Raw genomic sequence first — 23351 nt, forward strand, 5'->3', positions numbered from 1 at the left:
TGGACTATCAAAGAAAATATGTATTAAACTGTTATACTGGTGCGCCCCCTCGTTATTGTTTATGTTATTGTACTTGTATTGTGTGTATGTCCTTTAAAAATGTGAAAAGACTAAAATAAAAAGTTTAAAAAAAAAAAATATGGGAAAGCTTATATTAATTTCTCAATAATCGTGTTTACTTTCTTTCATGTTGGTCTGGTAGGACGAGCTAGATGAGATTAAGAGGGTCTGGAACAGCCACTTTATCCGGCCAACCAATAATCCCAACGTACCCAGTGGGATTCCTGATGTGATGTTCACTGTACCACAGCTCTGGGGTACTGAGGACTTTATTGTTCCACATAGTGATCTTGATGTTTGCAAAGAGGCTTGCAAATTCCTCTCATCTATCCCCTGCGATGAAGATATATTTGACCTGTGTACTTTGATCATGTCAGGGCCTTATTTTCCCCAAAAACATTTCAGAAGCTCAAGACAATTTTACTTGACAATTTGTGTGGCTCTTCGCTCCCTCATATTTAACTGAGCAGCCTATTGACAACTAAAATGATTGAAGATACACCCCAGGCATGTCTTAAGACTTCAAATAGAAAAGGTAGGGGCATATTCTTCAATTAACAGAATAGATTTTGGTGACCTGTGAAAGGTCAACGTTTAATGTCATACAGAGCACGAACTGATTAGATTTATTCCAACGTTTCTTTTGTCTATTTCTGTTTCCTTTTCAACAGTCTGTCTCCTTTTCTGTTCCCATTTCAACAGTCAGTGCAACTCTTAACACTGAGGTCAATAAACCTTTTATGTTGATTAATTTACTTTGACTTGACTCCTATCTGTGCTGGCGACTCTTTGGAACTACACATGTAGTTACAGTATGCCCCACTGCGTAAGCCTCACATATGAACAGCTACAATATGATCTAATTTGTTTTATTTATGTCCTAATATTGTTAATCATTAAGTATTATTCACTATGCTTCCACATCTCTGATATGGACCTTTACTCAAACAGTCTGCACTAAAAAGGATGCATACACACATTGGCACAAGACTTTGAAATGTATTCAACAATTGCAAAAACATGTTAACACTCCACCTGTAATATGACCAACTATTCTGGAAGTGAAATACAACTCATTACCAATTCCATTACTAAAATATTGGTTCAATGATAACTATTTAAACATGGTTTAATTAAAGCATGGGTTAACAAATGTATGGTGACACTCAGTGGTCAGTGAATGATTTACTTCACACATTTATATCAATCTTCAAATGTTATGGGTGTATTTGAATGGACATTTGTTATATTTTTTTGGATAAAATGACAATCAATCAAATATCAAAAATAGAAGAACATGGAGAGTTCCAAGCACATAGACAATTTATAAACTTACAACGTAGAATACTATGAAAGGACATGGAGTGGCAGAACATAACACATTGCTTTTGTAACTGGTATGCAAGTCAGGTAACTGTAGTTTGAACTGTAATGCAGATTATTTTCAGTGAATGTATAAGCAACACACATTTTTAAAATCTTTACAAGAACCATGAATTAATTTTCAAAACAAATATATAGAAAAAAACAAATGTGAATGCATATGTAAAAGATATTGTGTGTGTGTGTGTGTCTATGTGTGAAGTCATATTAGTGTGTGCATCCGTGCATGGAATAAGACAAGCCTTTAAGAACAGCACAGACTAATACAACAATAAAAAGTGTGTGCAACATGTAATAGGTGTGCCTGTGTTTGTGTCTATGTGTGCAGTATTATTAGCGGGTACATCCGTGCATGGAATTAAATGTGAAAGACCTGCTTAGGTTTGATTCACACAATGTCCATTACCCAAACTGAGCTTCTCAAAATGAGGTCAAAGTCATTACAGAGGTCTGGGTAATTCTGATAATTGATCGGCAACATTAGCTGGCACCCACACGTGTGCCCCTGTGGGCGACACTGGAAATAAGACGTTTGAATAAACTCCACCTTAATTCTGTGTCCGAAAAGGACATCTGCTCCTGTGCAGAATCTAAGAAATTATCTTAGGGTTGGGTCATCGTATTCCCCTACATACCTTTTCAAATTTCTTGCTGCTGAGTTTTGGACGGCTGTCATTTGTGTTGGGAATATAAGGAGGTCTTTGACTCGTTTTGGAGTTGGGCATGTCAATTACTTCAGCAAGTCTCCGTGGGCACAAGGTGTCTGCCAGCCTTTTTAAGATTGGTCTCCGACATTTGAACACAAACATCGGCCTCTGGATCAACGTCTTGTGACCTAACTGTGAGATAAGTACTGTAATGTTATCTTCAGTGGCCAGGTGGTGGCAATCGTGTGCATCCAACACATCTAAAAGAGCATCACGATCAACTGATTGGAAGGAGCTTAGTGCTTGCTGAAGTACTCCTCTCTCCTCTTTTGAGACATATTTCAAAAAGTTCTTTGTGACACTGCTGTAAGTGGTTCCGTACAGTGCTTCTTCCAAGAATGGGAGTTGGAGAAGGACTGGGAAATAACCAACAGATGTCCATCCTTTGACCAGAATCCTTGCGATTGCTTGCCATTCCTCCGCTTGATATTCATGCCGAATGTAGGGTGTCTTGACGTTGGTGCCCAATGTACATTTGCTGAAGAAGTCTCCCCAGAATTCTGTCAGGCAGTCTCTAAGTACACCCGAGCCCTCACCTTCTTCCAGCTGTCCATTTGAGAGTTTCCTTTTCACATGAATGTCTCTATTCATTACTTCAGGGTCCACAAACGCCATCATAAGGTCTGCGAGGCAGTGACCCCTACGCACAACAATAACAAGGACTGGCTTTGAATCCTCCCACGGCAAGGTGTCTTCCAAGAGACCAGGATCTGTCATTGAAGCTTGTCCTATAAATGTTACTCCACTATCATCCTGGACATCAGTGGGGTTCTGCCTCTGCATATCTGAAAATGTTGATCCTTGGTCTGGTCTGTTGTTTGGTTGTCGTCTGATGTATTGGTTGTTTGATTTTCTTGTTCTTGATATGTTACTTCACTATCATCCTGGACATCGATGGGTTCTGCATCTGCACTATTGTCAAATTTTTGTGTTCTTGATGCACCACTTCGTGTGACTGCTGTCTTGGTGATGTTCTCTTGGTGCATACGTACAATCTAAGTATCTTTAGTTTATTTTTTTCATATAGTTCTTGAATTGAACACTCTTGGACAATATTGTTCTGGGTAAAGTCACACATATGCCGGATGCACAGTTTAAGAGACTTGCAGGAACTATTTGGACCTTCCTTGAGGTCTCCGATTGTTGCAAAACTGAAGAAGAGAAGAGAAGTGAATCCAACCAATTTCTACTGTGAGTGTTTTCTTTGCATTTTTTTCTCCTTTAATGTACACCAAGACAATTGTCTCTTCTTAGTAGGCATATCTGGGGAAGAGTACTTTGCTCTTACTCTTTCTAGAAGTCCTTGTGTAGATGTTCCAGCGGCAGATTGTGAATGTGTAGATGTTCCTGCGGCAGATTGTGAGTGTCGGCGGCAGAACGCGACAGCAGCCAGTCTGTCCCCATAATGGGGGATGTACTTGGAGAGATTATCCTCTGACATTAATGTTAGTACTGAAGAATCAATCTGCAAAATACAAAGTGATATGTTAAAATAATTAAAATTCTACTGGCTAAAAAATCCCTCCTGGCTGAACTAAAGAAAATCGCTCTTCAAACATAGAAAGCTGGTTTGTGTCGCCGTCTAGTGGCGCAAAAGCAGTACTGCGTAATGGCGTCGACATGACAGATCTTGTCTTTCTAGGCTCCCTGCCTACCTCCCTTACCCGTCTGATGTGAATGACACAGACTCCAAAGTGTCTTGAGAAACCTCTCTAGAATCTACTAAATACATAGCGTTAGCTAGCTACGTAGCTACCTCATGTGTGCAGGGGGCGGACGTGGAATTAGCCTGCATTTTAGGCTACACCAATGATCCTTAACTAGCTCCTTTCTCAATACTCCCTGCCTACACACTTACTTTAATAACATACCGGTAAATTTCCTAATGTCTCGTGTTGTTAAGCCACCATTCAGCCAGGTAATACTAGTAAGACCAACCTTGTACAGTCGTTTCCAAACTCCAGTTCTCCACGTGTGGCCACCCGGTATGACTTCACTTGATTGTGTGGATTAGCCTACTCATTCGTGGGCTCAAAAAAGAAAAATCTCAGCCACGAATTATTATGCTGTGGCCACAAATTATTTATTATGCGGCCACAAATTATTATTTTGCAACCACAAGTTATTTATTTTGTGGACACGAATCGTTATTGTGTGGCCACAAATTATTATTTTGTGGCCACGAATTATTAATGTGTGGGCACAAATTATTATTGCGTGGGCACAAATTATTAATGTGTGGCACGAATTATTATTCTGTGGCCACAAATTAATAAATATTCACCCATCTCACCAGAGGGGCACCGTACCCCTCTGTTTCAGTCCCTTCAGAATGCGCTGCTTCTGGTGTCTAGCTTTAATGCAAATGTGCTGCTGCCCATTGACCAATGAGCTGTCAGACTGAACCACAGCATGGAGAAGGGATAGTTGCCGTTAGCATGCGCCTCGGATGATATTATGAATCATAAAGACTGCGTCTGACGTCTCTGGTACTTCCACAACAAGTAAAGACTCTTAGTGGGGGATATCTCGGCCATGGTTGAGAAGAATTGGGGGGAAAGGAACTTTGGCCTTGACTCTCTGAAGTCCTTGAACCGCGACATGGAGGAGAAAGGGATTGTACTCCGGGAGCTCAGCTGCCGGACTATGGAAAGCCAAGAAGGCCATAATACGGCCCAAGAATGGCGCGGTTAAAGGGCTAAACCGGCTGGACGCCGGCCGGAATCCGTACGGAATCCGGCCGGTTTAAACTCTCTAAGCCGCGGCTTAGACGCATTTAGCCGCGGACGATTAGCCGCTTTTGCATACCTAATAGCCGCGGCTATTACCTACCTACCTAATACCTAATAGCCGCGGCTATTAGGTATGCAAAACGAGCCCCTCCCTCTTTTTTACTTGACCACTACGTTTGAGAAATGCCAGACTAAAGTAATGCATTGTCGAGAGCTGCAGTGCCTGCAATGTTACGCCGTAACATAAAGCTGTGTTGACTTTACTAATTTCTCTGCAGTATTATACACTACAATGTATTGACCACCACTAACTAGTGGACAATACATTTGTGTCTAGTGTAAGATACTCTGGTCAACAGATACACTTTAGTCTTGGAGTTAACGGTAGGTTTTATTGAACTGCGCATGCGTACAAGCGGCACTACGGGTAATCCAGGCGGGACAGAACAGACCGTAGTCATGGGAGTAAATCAAACAATACATTACATCTCCCTTCTTATCAAAGAAAAGGCATAAAACCTAGGAACAACTCAGAAACATGTTAGCAGCTTAAATGTCCTGACTTCATGTCAAATTAACCTTGACATCCATTTGAATTAAGTAAACAAAGTAACAAACACTTTAACTTTAACTCTGATCACACTAACTTGGAAGCTAATACTTTAAACTTTTGATCAGGCTAACTGGGAAGGAGAGGTTACCAGCACTTCACTTCCATAGGTGTCTTTACCACACCTTGTCCCTAACTAACTTCATGCACACAACTCATAAAGTCAGTCTGTCGGGCGGCTTGACCGCTCTGCCTCGCCTGGTGATGTACAGTTCACCTGCCCGGGCCTGAGAATGGCTCAAGGGTTCTCTGGGAGGCGAGCGAGGCTGTTCAGATGGGGTAGGAGACAGCTGTTCCTTTTCAGCTGTCAGTTCCTTTTCAGCTGTCTGCTCTGGTGGCTCAGTCCATAACTCATTACGTATCCAGTGGCGTGGACGGTTGGCGGCTGGAGTGCTTGTGCGAAGATGTTGGCTGTTGCGGCGGTACTCCTTGTTTCCACTGTCCACAATATAGGATTGCGGGGCACTGTGCTGTCTGACTACAACCGCTGGGGACCATGTGCGGCTACCAGGATGAGGCTGCATTCTGACCTCATCTCCAGGCTTGAGAGCGACACGAGGTTTGCCTGCTCTCTTGCGGTCATGATAGTACTTTTGATTGTCCTTAGTCTGATCTAACAGACGCTTGACTTTCAGTGGGTCATAGGCCGTCGGTGCAAGGAGCTCACGTGCCATAGGCAGCTTGTTGCGTGGCCTCCTTCCCATGAGCAGTTGAGCTGGTGAAAGGCCCACTGACTCAAGGGGAGTGGTCCTGTAATCCAGTAGTGCAAGATGTTTGTCTGGTGCCTTGTTCCAGAGCCTCTTCACAGTTTGCACGGCACGCTCCGCTTCACCGTTTGAGTGTGGCGTGTGCGGGGAAGACGTGACGTGTAGGATGCTGTAACTCTTGCAAAAGTCTTTAAACTCCTCTGAGGAGTACTGTGGGCCATTGTCGGTCCTCATGGTTGCAGGGATGCCGTGCCTGCCAAACTGCGCCTTAAGTGTGTCTATGACAGTGCGACTGCGGGTGTCTCTCAATCCGTCCACTTCAATGAATTTTGAGTAGTAGTCCACAAGCAGTATGTAATGTTTCCCTTCGAATTTGAAGAGGTCTGATGCTACTTTCTCGAAGGGAAGGTTGGGTGTTTCCGTTGGTTTGAGCGGTTGTCTGGGCATGTGCTCACACATGGTGGGGGGTACTACTATTCGGAGTCCCTTGAAGATGAGTCCATCGGACAACGCAAGCTGGCTTCTCGAGTCCCAATATGGCTGAATCTGAACAGGCACCTCACGCCTGTGCTCTGGCCAGCCACACTGAATAATCTGTTGGGGACAGCTGAGCTCTTCTTTTGTGCGTACTTGTAGTTCTGTATATTTCTGATTGCTGATAGAGACAAAGTTCAGCATGGAGATGCACTCTAAGCCATCCATCTCTGGTGTGTTCTCCGATAGCTGTGCTCTGTACAGTGTGTCCGGGAGCTCCATGTCCTTTCCTCTTCTATACTTTACAGTGAGATCATACCACTGCAAGCGAAGACGCATTCTCTGAATCCGCATGGGTGTAGACAACAGGGATTTCTTGAAGATGTCTTCGAGAGGTTTGTGATCGTTGTACACTGTGACATGTGTTCCAAATATGTAATTGTGGAACTTAGTGCAAGCATGGACAATGGAGAGTGTCTCTTTTTCAATTTGCGCATAGCGCGTCTCTGCGTCAGTGAGTGACCTTGAGGAGAAAGCGATGGGCTGATCCTCTTGCAGCAGGACCGCTCCTAGTCCGCTGTTGCTGGCATCACAGAATATCACAACAGGCTTTGCAGGATCAAAATACTTCAGCACTGGGGGATGTGTGCACAGCTCTTTTAGTTTGTCAAACGCCTGTTGCTAAGCTGGCTGCCATGCAAACTCCACATCTCTCTTTAGGAGCTGGCGCAGCGGCGCATCCACTTCACTGAGGTTAGGGATGAACTTCGACAGGTAAGTAACGAAGCCCAAGAAGCGGTGGACACCTTCTTTATCCAACGGTGGCGACATGCCCTCAACAGCTTCCACTTTCGCTGGGTCAGGCTTCAGACCATCAACTGTTATCAGGTGTCCCACGTGTAACCCTTGTCCCATGTAGTTAAATAATAAATCTAGAGTGGTTAATACAATAAGACTGGGCCTGGGCTCGTTGTAGGAAACTACAACTTTGATTCATATGTTACTATTAGATAATTTTAACAAATGACCACCACAACTGTATTTTAAATGCAAAAGTATTCATTCACATATTTATTCACAAAAATGAAATACTAGTTGAATGTATTTTAGGAAAAGAAACAAATAAAATCAGATGCACAGGATTCTCCAATTTACAACAATGCAAACTCAATGTACCACACGCAATCAAATTAACAACACACTTTAAATGAGGTTAACCCGTTGCAGGCCTGTTACTTGAAGCTTGTGTGCGGTGGGGCCTAAAAACTGTACTGGCCGCTTCACTCAGCATTGAGCTCAAAATAAAAGCACGTGCATGTGTTGGTCAGTACTCACGAAATCCAGGGTGTAATTAGTAGGGGCAGAAAGGGATTGGGGGATGATATTCTCACAAAGATAATGGCAATGGCGGTGGCAATCCAAACACACACGCGGGCAATGGCGGTGGCGAAGTCACAGGGAAGAAAAACACAGAAACAGCAAGGCCATCTGCTGGAAACCCCTCTCTCTCCAACGTTCAGCTCCTTTAAGCAAATTATCCAATGAGCCACAATATCAAACACTATTGCATATCGAACTAGCATTAGCTTTGCGTTAACTTAAGTTAATTACAAAACTACGATATGTGGGCACATTAGCACAGAATGCTACCGCTAACTAGCACGTCGCTAACCGCGTTACACATCCAGTACTCTTTACTACGTTACTATAACAGTTAGATATAGTACAATGGAGGCATACACATCGTATTCACCTTTTGCAGGTCACAAAGAAGTTTAAATCAGGACCACGAGTAGTCGACCTCACGATAAAACTTAAATGCTTCCCACACTACGATGCCTCCTCTTAGCTCTCAGGTCAGGTCAGGTTTCCTTCTCTACATGTGCTCACTACTCCCCACACTAACCTGCTGCACTAGTCCCGCCCGTTACACGGTGAGACTTTATTCGGATTGGCTTGTGAGGTTTTAATACAACCAAAGACAAAACAGAAATTAAATGATTTATGTGTGACAGGCAAACAGGTTAAGTTAAACATTAACACAGCTTCTTCCTCTTTTATATCCTGAATTCACAAATATTTTAGACTTGATAACTTAAAGACCTTTATATTAATTTATCTTTTAACTGTAAATAGTTTTATTAAACGTATTATATTTATGCTTTTAACCCGCACACATTTGAACCCATTTTATTATTATGAACTCTATTTATTTATGAACATTTAACACAGCATTTTATTATACTGTTTATTTTTTATGCTCTGTAACTTATGGTTTTTGTACAGGGCTACACCCTCCCTCTTCTGAACGTGTAGATGTCCTCATCACACCTTTTGTCTCTCTTTAACTTAGAAGATTTTTGTACAGAGCTACACACGTATGGCACAGAAGGCTGGCGTATGTGGAATTTATTGAAGTTAAGCTTCAGGTTGTAGCTCGTAGCTTTCTTCTCTGTGCAGAATTGCATCGTGTTCCTGCACTGTGGGGGCAGCTATAAGGATGTCGTCCATCACGCTTACAGCTCCTTCAATGCCCTCGAGCATCTGGTCCATGATGCGCTGGTAGATTTCAGGCGCGCATTTTATACCAAAGGGGAGTCTAAGCCATCTAAACCGACCTATTGGTGTATTGAAGGTTGTGAGGAAGGATGATGATCCATCCAACTCTATCTGCAGAAATCCTGATTTCGCATCTACGACTGAGAAGACTTTAGCACCTGGTATCATTGAGTAACCTCCTCTACGGTTCGCATGGGGTGATGTTCTCTCTTTATGACTTTATTTAGGTCACTTGGGTCTATGCAGATTCTCACCTTGCCATTTTTACAACGGCGACCATCGAACTCACCCACTCAGTAGGCTGCTCAACTTTGGTAATGTAGCCATCTTCTTCCATTTAATTCAGTTTCTCCAGTATCTTGCCTCTAAGGGCGGCTGGTTGCCTCCGTACAGGATGAACTACACCTTTAGCACCTGGTTCGGGCTTTATGGTGTATTTACCTGGCAAGGTCCCAGTGGTGCACGTCAGCTCTGGGAACTCAAGAAGTCCAGCAGGAACACGCTGTGTTTCAGTATTGTCAGGGTTTCGTGTGTAGCGCCTCTCTGCAACACTCTCCAGTAAGTCAAGGCGCACAATCAGCCCCAACGCTTCAGCTGAATCGCCACTGAGCACATTCTCTTGAGCAATGTCCACAATTTCAAACACTGTGGTCTCTTTACACTTTTTTGACTTGACTTGTAGATTAACAGCAGCTACAGGCTTCAGCCGGTGATTGGAGTATGAGCGGAGCACTGTCTCAGAGCGCTGCAGCTCACCTTTGTGGGCAAGCAACTGGTAGCTATTTAGAGTCAATGTGTTACACTTTGCGCCTGTATCAATTCTGAATTTCACTACTTTAGACAGAATTTCCAATTTGACCACCCATTTATCAACAGTGGGGTCTTCGGGCTGCATCATATTTATGCTCAGCATTCCCTCATCATCTGGTGAGTCTTGGTCGGAGTCAATACTCACAGTGTTTACTGCACGCTTGTGGCACACTGCCACCCAGTGGTTCGGTTTGTGGCAGTAGGAACAAACAGAGCCTTTTGCTGGACACTTTCCTTGGTTCCACTTGTGCTGTGGGTCTTTTCCACACTTTGTGCAGTTTTTTGACGAGCTGACCGATGCTTGTTGTCGATAAGTAGAATTTCCTTTGTAGGGCATTGCTTTACTTGACACGAATTGCTTCGGTTTAACAGACACCGCTGACATCTGTGAATCCTCTTCTCTAACTATTTTCATTTGTGTTTGTGATAATTCGAATTGCTGAGGAAGTTCTATGGCTTTGTCTAACGTGAGGCTCTCGCCTCTTTCGAGCAGCCGCTCTTGGACCCGCTTCTCTCTCACTCCCGAGATTATGGCGTCAATTAGCATATCGTCAGGCTGAGGATACTCGCAGTCCATCAGAATTAGCCTTACATCCTTCAGGAAGTTATCAAAACTTTCCGTCGACCCTTGCTTTCTCTGTTTGAAACGGTGCCTGGCTATCCTCTTATTTTTCCGAGGTCTGATGTAATTGGCAAATTTGTCCAGTACCTTAGACGGATCTTGCTTTTCTCCGTCTTCCCAGGGCAGCGTCTTATAGACCTCCCTGCCTTGCTCCCCGATCCACGTACCCAGCCAGCCTGCCTGTTGTTTAGGCGCCAAGTCAGAGAGGGGACCCTCAAAGACGAACGTTACGTGACTCCGGAATCTTGAAAACTCCTGATACAAATCCGAGGCGTCCCAATCTATTTTGGGATGTTCGAACTGCGACAAAGCCATTTTCCCACAGTTCCTGTTCTTGAAAAACTTCTGAAACCATGTAAGATACTCTGGTCAACAGATACGCTTTAGTCTTGGAGTTAACGGTAGGTTTTATTGAACTGCGCATGCGTACAAGCGGCACTACGGGTAATCCAGGCGGGACAGAACAGACCGTAGTCATGGGAGTAAATCAAACAATACATTACATCTAGTACAGTGTTATATTTTTATATGTTAGGCTATATATTGAGATGGCAGTGTGCGAAATACCGTCAATATTCGGGGATGTCCTCATCCCCAGATTGTGAAAAAACGGAATCATCATGTCCAGTTTTCAGAATTCAAAACATTTATTCACAAATCGGCTACGTTCTGTGCAAGTGTGCAAATTAGCCATGTGCGCCAAACAAAAGAAAGACGCAATGTATAGAACTGATTGTTGTGCATTGTTGTGCATAGGTAGGCCTACTGCAGGGTTAGTTGTGGTTGGTTGTGGTCTTAGTGAAACAGCCTAGACTTGGAATTGGAGTAGTTGGAGTGATTGCGTGATTGTGCGAGAGAGAGCGCACCTGCCGTGGTGATGTTTGGCTTGTTGTGGGCTTTGTGTATGTGTTCAATGATGTATCTGTCTGATCGTATTAGCTGTAGATGGATGGTTAAATACTGTCACAAGATCGGTCATACTGCAGGCTCCTGCAGTATGACCGATCAAGCAGCAGCAGACTACCTCAACGTAGTCTGCTTGCTGAATGGCTGCTGCGTCACACTGCTCCTGCTGCATGCTGCAGACCATTTCACGTCTGTACTGAATGTCCATTCTCTGTGGCGGGGTGGGGGCCCTGCTGAGCGTGTCACTTATGTACATTTCAGGGCCTGGCTTGTACACCACTGTGAGGCAGTAGTTCTGCAGTGTAAGGAGCATGCTCTGCAGGCGCTTTGGTGCACTGAGAAGGGGCTTAGAGAAGATTGACACTAGCGGGCGGTGGTCGGTCTCTGCAGTCACATCGCCCCTCCCATATAGGTAGTAGTGGAAGCGTTGACAAGCGAATACGATGCTCAGGCACTCCTTCTCGATTTGTGCATAGTTTTGCTCCGTCTGGCTTAGCGCTCGGGAGGCGAACGCAACCGGCTGCCCCCCCTGAAGCAGGCAGCAGCCCAACCCGGTCTGACTGGAGTCACTCTGTATGGTGACTGGCTTGCTGACATCATAATAATGTAGTACTGGCACCGCCATGACCAGCGTCTTGATCTCCTTCATAGCAGCATCATGTTTGGGCAACCAGTGCCACGGCACCTCTTTGTCCAGCAGCCTTCTCAGCGGTTCACACATCTCTGACAAGCGGGGCATGCACCTTGATAAATAGTTAACGAAGCCGACACACCGCTGAACGCCTTTTGCATCCGTGGGGTTTGACATGTCGAGGACCGCCCTGACCTTCTCTGGGTCAGCTTTGAGGCCCTCCGCCGACAGTACGTGGCCGTGGAAGCGGACCTCCCTCAAACGAAACTGCAGCTTCTTTATGCTCAGCCTCAGCTTCACTTCCCTGCATCTGTCCATGAGAGCAATGAGGTTTGCGTCATGGTCTTGTACAGCCTCCTCCTCTGTGTCTCCACAGCCGACCACAAGGATGTCATCCGCTATAGGCTCAATCCCTATCAAACCGGCCAGCAGCTCATGTTGTTTCCTCTGGTATAGCTCCGGTGCGACTGACACACCGAAAGGGAGCTTCAGCCATCGCTTTCTACCCCACGGCGTCCAGAACGTTGTCATCAGGCTGCTCTCCTCATCCAGGCGACACTGCAGGAATGCGTTGCGCGCATCCACCAGGGTGAAGACGCGTGCCTTTGGCAGCTTGTATAGCACGTCATCTAAAGTGGGCATGAGGTAATGGGACCTTTTCAGGGCTCGGTTAAGGGGCTTAGGGTCGATGCAAAGCCTCAATTTGTCTGGCTTCTTCACTATGACTAGATTGCTTATCCAGTCGGTGGGCTGAGTGACTGTGGTCAAGTGTCCTTTTCATACTGGTCCAGCTGCGCCTTAACAGCCGCCTTGAGGGACACCGGGACATTCCTTGGTGCGCACTGTACGGGCACAACAGTGCTGTCCAACACAAAGTGAATATCACCCGGCAGTGACTCAACTGGGCTGGTGAACACGTCATTGTAAGCTTTAATAAGACAGTCTCTGGTCAGTTCACCTGCCTTGCAGTGCTCCACTTTGTTCAGCTCTTCGGGAATGGTGAAACGCATCAGGCCAATTCTCTCGCATGTCTCCCCTGAAAGCAAGGGCTTCTGGCTGGTGCACACAACCTCAAAATCCAGTCTGTGTGTCTTGCCCCTGATGACACACCGTGTGCTGTACACACCCATTGAGCTCATCCACTCACTGTTGTAAAGCCTCAGTCTGGTGAGACTTTTCTGAAGAGGAGCTCTAGGTGCCAGTCTCATCTTGTCTTTCATGCTCATCACATTGCAGGTGGCTTCAGAGTCAAGCTGGCACCTCTGGACCCCTCTGTGGAGTGACAGGTTTACAAACCACTTTTTCCTTTGAGTGTTCACAGCCCCCAAGCTCTCCGCCGTGTACACATCTCTCTCATCGCGGTCGCGGTCTTCCGGGTCCCCCAGCGGCGGGTCATCCACAGCGTTCAACTGACGTCCTTGCTGGCCTCCTTTCATGCATACTTTGGCAAAGTGATTAGCAGTGCCGCACAAGCGACATGTCTTTCCAAATGCGGGGCACAGGTCTCGCCCCCGTCTGTGTGGTGTGCCACAGTACTTGCACCTGTGCCTCTCTGTGGCTGTGCAGATGTGCTGGCGGACTCGGATGGCCTGCCGGTAGGCCTCCGTCCTGGTCGCTGTCCATATGCTACATTGATACTCTCCCCAGGCACAGAGCTGCTAAGTGACATGGATTTTAACTTATTGTCCAACACCTCCACAGCACGGCCAATGTCAATAGCCCCCTCCAACTTAAGGTCCTTTTCTCTTAGCATGCGTCGTCTGGCGCGGCTCATCAGTTATTCCCAGAACAAGCCTGTCCCTTATGAGCTCATCTCTTAAAGCTCCATATTCACATGTGGCAGCTTTCTCTCTCAGTCTTGTGACAAAAGCATCCACTGACTCTCCATCCTCTTGTTTAAGGTTTCCAAAAACATACCTCTCAAAGATCACATTCTTGCTGGGTGTGAAGTATTGCCCCAGTTTGTCGAGTATCGCACCCGCGTCTTTCTGCTCTTCCTCTGTGAGTCCCAGGTTGTGCTTGTAAACATGGTGGCAATCCTTCCCCATTAGCCTCCTGAGCGTTGCTGCCTGCACCGGCTTCTCTGCCTTGTCGATCCCGGTCGCAAGCAGATAATCCTCAAACTCTGAACGAAAGCTAGCCCAGTGGCAGTGAAGATCCCCAGTCATCTTCATGGGCTCCGGTGGCGGAATGTTTTAAGCCATCTTCCCCGCGTGGTGCTAACGCTAAAAGGCTAATTGAAACTTCTAACTATGTCTAGCAAAACAAATAAACGCACGCTGTTCCATTGACAGGCAATGTAGCACGCACTCTGGGTTCCAAAACCACTTCTGACACCATGTTGCAAGTGAAGGTGCATAGAAGAATTGTAACGGTGCGGCGGCCTGTTACTGCAGGCAATGGATAAAAACAGGACTGACACCGGGATTTACAAGTACCCTTTTATTTAACACACACAGAACATTCAAACACATTCATGACGCCACCTGCAACACACAAAAAACATACGTTATGAGGAAGCCGGTCAGGGGACACGGTACAAACAAGGACAACGTAAAAACACTCACGTTACGGTTGCGCTGGCTTCCGGGTGCCGGGGGCTGCGGGAGGACCCGACGTGAAGTCCGGAAGAACATTTGTGCGGTGTGGGGGTGACGTCAGACGGGCGAGACCAAGTGTGTGAGAGGAGAGGGGTGTGTTGGTGTACTTGGGGAATATTTAAGGTGTCAGGGAAGTAGAGGGTAAGGATGGGTTTTAGACTAATAGGTCTGGAGTAAGGTGGGTAACTAGGGGTGGGGATAGGTAAATCGGAAATGTGTAGGGGAGGGTTAATTGAATTAAGAGGGGTATGGGTCAGGCCAGGTAGGATATATTCAGGTCCAAATCATGTAGGTGGGGCAGAAGGGTCTGAGGTGAGCGGGTGACAACACCTGGCTCTTAGATCAGCCAAGGGCTTTATTAGTGCCGAGGGGAGGACTGTTGTTTTTCGATTATTGAAAGTTATCTGGAATTATTGATTGGTTTTTTTTTTGTGTTTATTCATTATTCATTTTCTTTTGCCTCCTGATGGACATTTTTTGTACCGGAATAAATTCAGGTCAACGGCCTTACTAACATCGCTCATACTGCCTCAATCCTTCCACCGCCGCAAGGCTCATCCTGGTAACAAGAATACACGGAGTCGGGCTGTGTCTCATAGTAACATGTATTAAACGAGTTAGCGCATAACAGGACTGACGCGTGACGACTGCCCGAGTCCACGCACACACAAAGCCCACTAGAGGGAGCTGTCGGCTACCCTACAACAGCAGGCACTGCAGCTCTCGAAAATGCATTACTTTAGTCTGGCACTTCTCAAACGTAGTGGTCACGTAAAAAAGAGGGAGGGGCTCGTTTTGGAGAAATATTTCCAGAAATATTTCTACCTAATAGCCGCGGCTATTAGGTATGCAAAAGCGGCTAATCGTCCGCAACTGAGCCGCGGCTAAATGCGTCTAAGCCGCGGCTGAGAGCGTTTAAACCGGCCGGCGTCCGGCCAGTTTAGCCCTTTTACCGCGCCATTCTAGGGCCGTATTATGGCCTTCTTGGCCTTCCATACTGGACTGCTGCGGAGCTCCCCGCGCTGGAGCTGCCAGCTTCGGCGGCAGTTCAGCTCCCGGAGCAGTGTTAATTTTGGCAGCAAATTCTGATTTAGTCTTATGCTGCGTTCACACCAAAAGACACATTTGTCGCCCGTTCGCGTTGTCGCCCAAGTTTTGTCGCGGGACAAATCATAATCTGTCGCTGTGCAAGTTTTGTCAATTTGTCGCGCCACATCTTTTGCCCGCCAACGATGCTTCATGCCAATTCATTCTCAGCCATGGCCGAGATAACCACCATTGCATGTCTTTACCTTTTGACCACGGAAGATGCAGTGAATGAAGTAGTGATTAGACAGCGATTTATTAGATACCTAATAACACTGGACTGCACTGGAACTGCAACACTGGAACACACAAGACCAGTAACCATAGCAACGCTGGTAAACAAACCCTGCGAAGCCCAATCCCTACGAGAGCTCCCCGCGCTACGGCCATGCGACCAGATGTCAATTCTTCGTTTTCGCCCTAGTCCTGACATTTCTGTTGTTCATGAGACATGCCGTTGCCCTCGACTCGGACCGGGTGCACTGCAAAACGTTGTCATGTTGCTTTGTTCTCCTCTTGTGTAACTGCTGCTGCCTTTGTTTAGCTGTTGTTGCGCACACCTGCATTTGCCGCGGCATAACCTCAAAAGATTTGCTCTGATTGGATTTCTTCCCAACTTGTCCCACAAAAAGAGTAGTTCTGATTGGATCTCTTCTCCATTCGTCCCGCGCTAACATTTTCTTCTCTTTTTTATTCGTTGACTATAGTGTCAGTTATATTTCGTCACAGTCTTCGTCATCATATCTGACTTTTATTTAGTTTTTATTTAGTTTTCGTCCGTGAAAAAGGATAGTTGACGAATATTTTTCGTCATAGTCTTCGCCAACGGAATTAACACTGTCCTGGAGTACACGGAGCAGCCGGAAAGCTTCGGCGGCAGTTCAGCTCCCGGAGTACACCGCCGGACTGCCGCCGAAGCTTCGCCGAGTGAGTCAGTTTTGGCGGCAGTCGACAGCTCAGCTCCGGGAGTACAATCCCTTTCTCCTCCATGTCTCCCCCTCCGGACTGCCGCCGAAGCTTCTGTGGCACTCCGGCACCTCCGTCAGGGGGGAGCTCGGCGGCAGTCCGGCAGAGAAAGGGATTGTACTCCCGGAGCTGAGCTGCCGGGCTGCCGCAGAGTTCCCCCTGATGGAGCTGCTCGTCCGCTGATCCACAAAATCCAAGCTATGCTCTGATTGGAGGGGACTGGGGAAGTGGGAGGTAATATTCAATGTGCCCCCTTCCTACATAGGAGGGGGCGCCGAAACTGACTCGCTCGTTTGGTAACTGTAGGCGGGGTACCTTCAGAAATGCATATCTCACTCAAAAAATCATGTACAGATTTTTTTCAAAGTTTGTATGCGTGTGGGAGCACCAGAGACCCAAAACAACACCCCAAATCCCAGGTAAAGTGTTGTGTTATGCAAAAAAGAGAATTCGTAGAGGCCCCGGTACAGACAGCCTCTACGGATTCTCTTTTTCGCATAGGAAATTTCCTTTTCTATGGAGATGACCCGGATGCGCTTGGAGGAAAGGTGGTTTGAATTCTAAAAATGCTTAGGAAAGGAACCTCGATGCTTCCTTTAACCCTCCTTTAGCATAGGTTACTCCTGAGATTCCTTTGCGAACGGAAAGGAGATAATGGTATCCCATAATCCTTTACGGCTGCAATATTTAAAGCAACATACCACCGACGAAGTTTACTGACTCTACGCGAAGAAACAACTAACCCTAAACATAATTATTTGAATACAAATTAATTAATTTATTGCTGGTTAGTAAGCACATAATTTACACCATAAGAAAAGAAAATGCCAACTTCCCATTTAAGAAAGACTACTGGGGGCAGTTGATTTCTACATCAACATAAGTTTAGCCTCTTTTTTTCCACAAATGAATTGGAATTGAGGTGACCTAATATATTCCCATTGGCCAAGTCCGACCTAAGTGATTCTCACTGTTGGCGATAACCTGATAAAGGAGGTTACCCGACAAGAACGCATGGATCAAAGAGGGCTTGTTTGAGTCAATCTTCGGAAAATTGTAGTTTCACACTAGGGACGCTAGAGGTCGGCAATACCCGCCGTCGTGCAATGACGTCGGTTAATAAGAGTGGAGTCTAATTATTTTATTTTATTTAACAACAGTTAAATTATTATTATATTTTATTATATTTAATTATTTTTTTAACAACAGTGCTGTCTTTTCCTATGTTCAAAAGGAAGCACCTTTTCATCTCTCCTTGACCAGATGACGTATTCCACAAAGGTTAAGGAAAGGAGGCATAAAGGTTAGGAGATTTGACTATTCGTAGAGGCCCACGGCGATCTCTCTGCCTCACTCTAGAGTTGCGAAGTCACGCCCCTTCCGGCAGAGCCCATGGGACCTATGAGATCGAAAAATATGAATGGGTTTCAATGGAGAGAAAGTAATTATTTTTCTCTCTGTCCAAATAAATGAAGTACGAGAGTCTGGTAGGACCAGGCTAAGTTAGCCTATTCTTGACAGTATGATATAAATCGCTGAGTATCCTGAAGTATTTTGAACATTTAATGTGTCGTCATTGTAATTCTGTATTCAATGTGTTAATAGTTTAGATTTTTGGGTTATTGTTACCATTCGCATTGTTTTGAGATGATTTTGTGAATGAGGGTAGGACCAGATCGTCTAATAGGAACGGGCTCTGGTAAGAATACATAATAACAGTGCGAAGTGACAGCCAGCCACCTACGTGTGACCCACACATCTGCATTGTAAGCGAGATAAACATTTTTTTTTAAATTGTGGAAAAAGTGGTAACTGTGTTATCAAAGTATGGAATCGGTGTTGGATAACTCGTGTTGTCACCTTCTGTAATTTCCTTCTGTTCTTTAAGGCAGATGTGAGCCTAGTAGAAGCTAGGGGCGGAACCAACGTGTGGTTGTAGCTGGCGAAATTCAACCCGGAGTGTAATCGTAGGGAACCAAAACGGTTAATGTATCCATTTGTTTAAACCTTTCTTGTTATAGAGCCATGGTTTCAGATGATATATATATATATATGCGATAAAATCTACGTGCGATCATGTCAGTTGTGTTAACTGTTCTCGCCGGAGCAATCATCTTATATCTTATAGTTATCTATAATGTTATTAAAGGAGGGAGATGCACAAGTTCTGTAAACATGAAGGGGAAGACTGCAATAGTGACAGGTGTGACGTTGTCAGATTAATACATTAACCCAATATCCATATATTCATTTATTTAACTTGCAGTACACGATGGCAGTGTCAATGTGCGTTTGCTCTTGCCTCTATGTGCAGGAAGTAATACTGGTATTGGAAAAGCTACAGCAATGGATTTAGCCAGAAGAGGTGCAAGAGTCATCCTGGCATGCCGCCACAAGGAGAAAGCTGAGGCTGCTGTTTATGACATCCGAAGAGTAAGGGCAGATTCAGACCAAATCAGACAGACACAATCCTCTCCAGTATGGTTTATCACTCACTGGCAAGCCTCTAGACCCTTTCTTTGTCAGACACTCCAACAATGAAAGGATCTAGATGCATCATATCCTTTGATCATATTCATTGAAGTGAGGTTACCATGTTATTGAGGTGCCTGTCAAGTGCATGGTGTATGAAATTCTAACTGGACAAACTGAGAGGGTCGCCACAAGACCATCTCCGTTAGGATGTGCTTTGACTACTTTTTTTTTACGGTTCCACTTATTCAGCTGTTCTGACGAGACCATAGTTGGGGTTTTCATTTTGGAAAAACTAGAGAAAAGTAGAGGATATGAGACTGTGTACCTTATTGGACCTTATTGTATCTAATAATGCAACACTAAGCATACTAGAAATATTTCTAAGGTTTAAGGAGCTTATTCGAAGATTACATCATTATTTCATTTTAAATAATCCTCAAACTATTTGTATTTATTTTTTTTAGCATTTCAATTTATCAACCAAAAAAATCATCATAATTGAAATAGCAAAATGCTTTGGTGACTAACACATACTTTGTTGGAATAATTATCGTTAGTAAAAGGCTTTTTCATAGACATGTTTGTGTTTTTATTCTCAGTGTTGTATATCTCTATATCCTAAAGGAGAGCGGGAACAATGAGGTGTTGTTCATGCAGTTGGATCTGGGAAGCTTGAAGTCTGTTCGTGCCTTTTCCAAAACCTTCCTGGAGACTGAGCCTAGATTGGACCTTCTGATCAACAATGCAGGTTTGTACAAGACACAGCGTATGTATACATTTTAATCGCCCTAAATACTTAAAATATTGACCAACTCAACAGCGGAATGTTCTTTTATATGATATCAGCAGCAGTAGTAACTGCAGATTTACTATCAGCCTGCTGATATAGTATCAGCAGGCAGGGTAATGTACATTGTTGTTGCATTGTTGCTAAAGGATGTATTAATTAGTGTCTTTCCCTTTTCGGTTCTTTTGGTCCTTTTCGCCATGAACATCAGACTGGCCTATGCAGCCATTGAGTTCAGAATATGGGCGTGGCCTTACTTTGTTAAAAGAAAAGTTAAAAATCGGTAAAGGGAATTAATTTAGCTTAATTGTATAGGTAATCTCTAATTGGATAGATTCTTGGATCACTCGGAGCGGTAATGTCCATTTAAGTGTAATAATAATAGATAAAAGTTGTTAATTCTGGATCAGCCAAAATTAAATTATAAAGAGGAATTATTGCTTTACAACATGCAACTTTCACCTTGCAGGTGTGATGGGTTCCGGGTACACAAAGGAAGGCTTTGGCGTGGCGTTTGGGGTGAACCACCTCGGGCATTTCCTTCTCACAAACCTTTTGCTGGAGCGACTGCAGCAGTGTACCCCTAGCCGCGTGGTTACCGTGTCGGCGCTGCTCCACCGCTTGGGCGCTGTTGATTGTTCCTTGCTGCTGTCAGAGAAGGACCTGATGTGGAGCCAGTCGGCGTGGCTGTACGCCATCCGGTCGTACTGCGACAGCAAGCTCTGTAATGTGCTCTTCACTAGGGAGCTGGCAAACCGACTGGAGGGGACCGGGGTCACCTGCTACAGCCTTCACCCAGGTCAGTGTCAGGTGTATCATTTAGCAAAAAAACATTTAAAAAGACCAAAGGAACACAGCTTTTCAAAGGCAGATATGTTGTTTTCTTGTAGTGTTTTAAGGTGCGATTTGCTGATAAGAGTGATGGGAATTTAGTAATAATATTTAATTTAAAGAATTTATTTGTAGGTGCAGTTCAATTAAATATCTTTGTCCTACATATTGGTTTTCTTTCCAGGGGTCGTATATACAGAGTTTCTTCGCAACATGCATGCATGGCAACGGATCTTTCTCCTGCCTGTGGCTAAGCTCTTCTTTCTGGACACTGAAGCTGGATGCCAGACCACCTTGCACTGCGCTCTGGAGGTTGGAATCGAACCCTTCAGCGGACGCTACTTCTCGTCTTGTAGGCCGGAGCAGGTTGGCTCACAGGGCCGCGACGACAGCCTGGCTAATAAACTGTGGGAAGTCAGTGAAAGGTTGACTAGCTAGTCGGATGGTTTGGAATTACCGTTTGGCCGTGACAGCCAATCAAACTTGACAAACCAAGCAAAGTCGCCAAACAGAAAATAAGCCCATTTCTCAGCAACTCTTTCACATATGGTGACCTTTGACCTCTAGGGGGCGCTGTAATTAATGAAGATGTGTTTTAACTCCTCTCTCTTCACATGAGTATATTTCAAACTTCTTTAACCATTCTGATACATTCTTATACAAATGATTGATTGATTGATGATTGAAAACTTAAAGGATGTAAAAGATTACTCAAATTGCCCTCTCTGGGTTATAGGCAATCTATGGTTAATGGTGATTGTGTTTGTTAATGACTACTGGCAGTTTTGGGTTACCAGGTTAATTGTAAGGTTAATAGCCACAATAATGGGGCACCTCTTCTATCTTTACTCTCTAAAGGAAGAAATAACCCACATACATTTACTGGCTCATGGTGAACCATCACCTCAAATTAATGAAAGAAAATTAAGGATAAAGCTTGAACGTGTAAAATCTTGTGTAATGTTCAATATCTATGTTATAACGGTGTGCTCAATGCCAATCCAATTTGTAATAAAGCTATAAGCTTTACATCTTTTTTTTGTTATTCTGTTGATCATTACAAAATATGAGGCCCCTCATGTATTATCTTCAAAGGAAGAAAACATGAAAAAGAATATACAGTATAAGACGGTTTCCTATTGGGCTACGGCTAAGAATGTTATATTCTTCAGTTGTCACCCATTGCACCTGTTTCCCTCGAATAATCATGAATGAAGCAAACAAACTTCATAAAACAACTGCTTTTAAAGTCTCATTGAATCAACCAAAATGTATATGTATGCATATATAAAATGTGATATATATATATAGTGGCATGCACTTCATTGTTTGCCTGCTGATCATATTGAGGCAAACCATACAGATCCTGGAGATTAAGGAAGAAGGAACGAGCTGGTTAATGAGATGCAGCAACCAAAACAATACAGTCAGATATTGTTTTATTCCCTGTAGTGGTTTGAAATATCACAGCCAATCTGCGATTTTCTGTCGGTCCGCATAATGTTTTACTTGTTTTATTGTTAAGATGTATTAATATGGATTTCTGGTGGAATTCATCCTGGTGTTACACTATATATTTTGGTGTGACAATCAAGATTGTTACCATACGGTCGTTTTTTCTTTTATTAGATCACTCAAAATGATGGAGAAGATACAAATTACTAGTTTGGCGTATACAATAAAGGTACAGGCTAGAGATGGAGAAGAGGAGTCGAGTTTGCCAACAAAAGATCCACTAAATCAATGGAAGGCCAGCTTTTGATCACAACACAAGGGGGCAGTAGTGTACCAGGGTGGCGGCAGTCGAAGTGGCGTCGTTGTTCATCCTCCTAGCTGGCTGTTGTTGCTCGGAGCAAGGTTGTTGAAGACCTTAACCTAGCAGACCTATGGATTGTGTTCATTATGAGCACTGATTATAAACACGGGTGGGCAACGACAGGCAGGTCAGTTGTGTGTGTTAAGAGTGGTGCTCTTGTAATTACTCACTATAGGACATTCCTCAGTGCAGGTTTCTCCTTTAACCTCTATGTTGGTCGTTGGTTGGATGGGGCTGTACATCCTTGATCGATTCCCATCTTAGTCTGCCTACAAGTATCTCTGCTTGTGTCCTCTTTTCTTCACCATCTCCTCCCCTTCGATTGCCATTGGCTGATCTTGAACCTTCTAGAAGAAACAGCAACAAGCATAACCCCATGTCTCACAAAAACTTGTATGTTTTGCATGCAGCACCGTTGAAAAGTGTTAAATATAGCCAGGAATGTGGATGGACCAAAGAAACTTAGACTTCTTGTTATTTAAGAAGACTTAATCAACACATATGTGAATTGATAGATTAGAACTATCTCTTGCCCAGTGAAGGGTTAACCAGAAACAATACCACGCTATCCTCAAGCCAAAGGTCATGA

At 44.5% G+C, this 23351-nt stretch overlaps 1 protein-coding gene across 1 annotated transcript; it reads left to right on the forward strand.

Annotated features, from left to right (window-relative positions):
* The first annotated feature begins 18836 nt into the window (after positions 1-18836).
* dhrs13a.3 (dehydrogenase/reductase (SDR family) member 13a, duplicate 3) lies at positions 18837-21969 on the forward strand. Its single transcript, XM_079732740.1, has 5 exons — positions 18837-19056; positions 19168-19286; positions 19953-20076; positions 20585-20914; positions 21131-21969. The coding sequence occupies exons 1-5, from the start codon at positions 18930-18932 to the stop codon at positions 21382-21384; spliced, it is 954 nt and encodes a 317-aa protein (XP_079588866.1). The 5' UTR covers positions 18837-18929; the 3' UTR covers positions 21385-21969.
* The last annotated feature ends 1382 nt before the right edge of the window (positions 21970-23351 follow it).

The sequence above is a fragment of the Pollachius pollachius genome (genome assembly GCF_949987615.1).
Source record: "Pollachius pollachius genome assembly, chromosome: 3".
NCBI lineage: Eukaryota > Metazoa > Chordata > Actinopteri > Gadiformes > Gadidae > Pollachius > Pollachius pollachius.

Excerpts from the sequence above, each read along its gene's own strand:
- dhrs13a.3 (XM_079732740.1), top strand. The coding sequence starts at position 18,930 with ATGTCAGTTGTGTTAACTGTTCTCGCCGGAGCAATCATCTTATATCTT. Across the intron at positions 19,287-19,952 it reads CTGTTTATGACATCCGAAGA|GAGAGCGGGAACAATGAGGT; the intron begins GTAAGGGCAGAT and ends TATATCCTAAAG. Across the intron at positions 20,915-21,130 it reads CTGCTACAGCCTTCACCCAG|GGGTCGTATATACAGAGTTT; the intron begins GTCAGTGTCAGG and ends TTTTCTTTCCAG.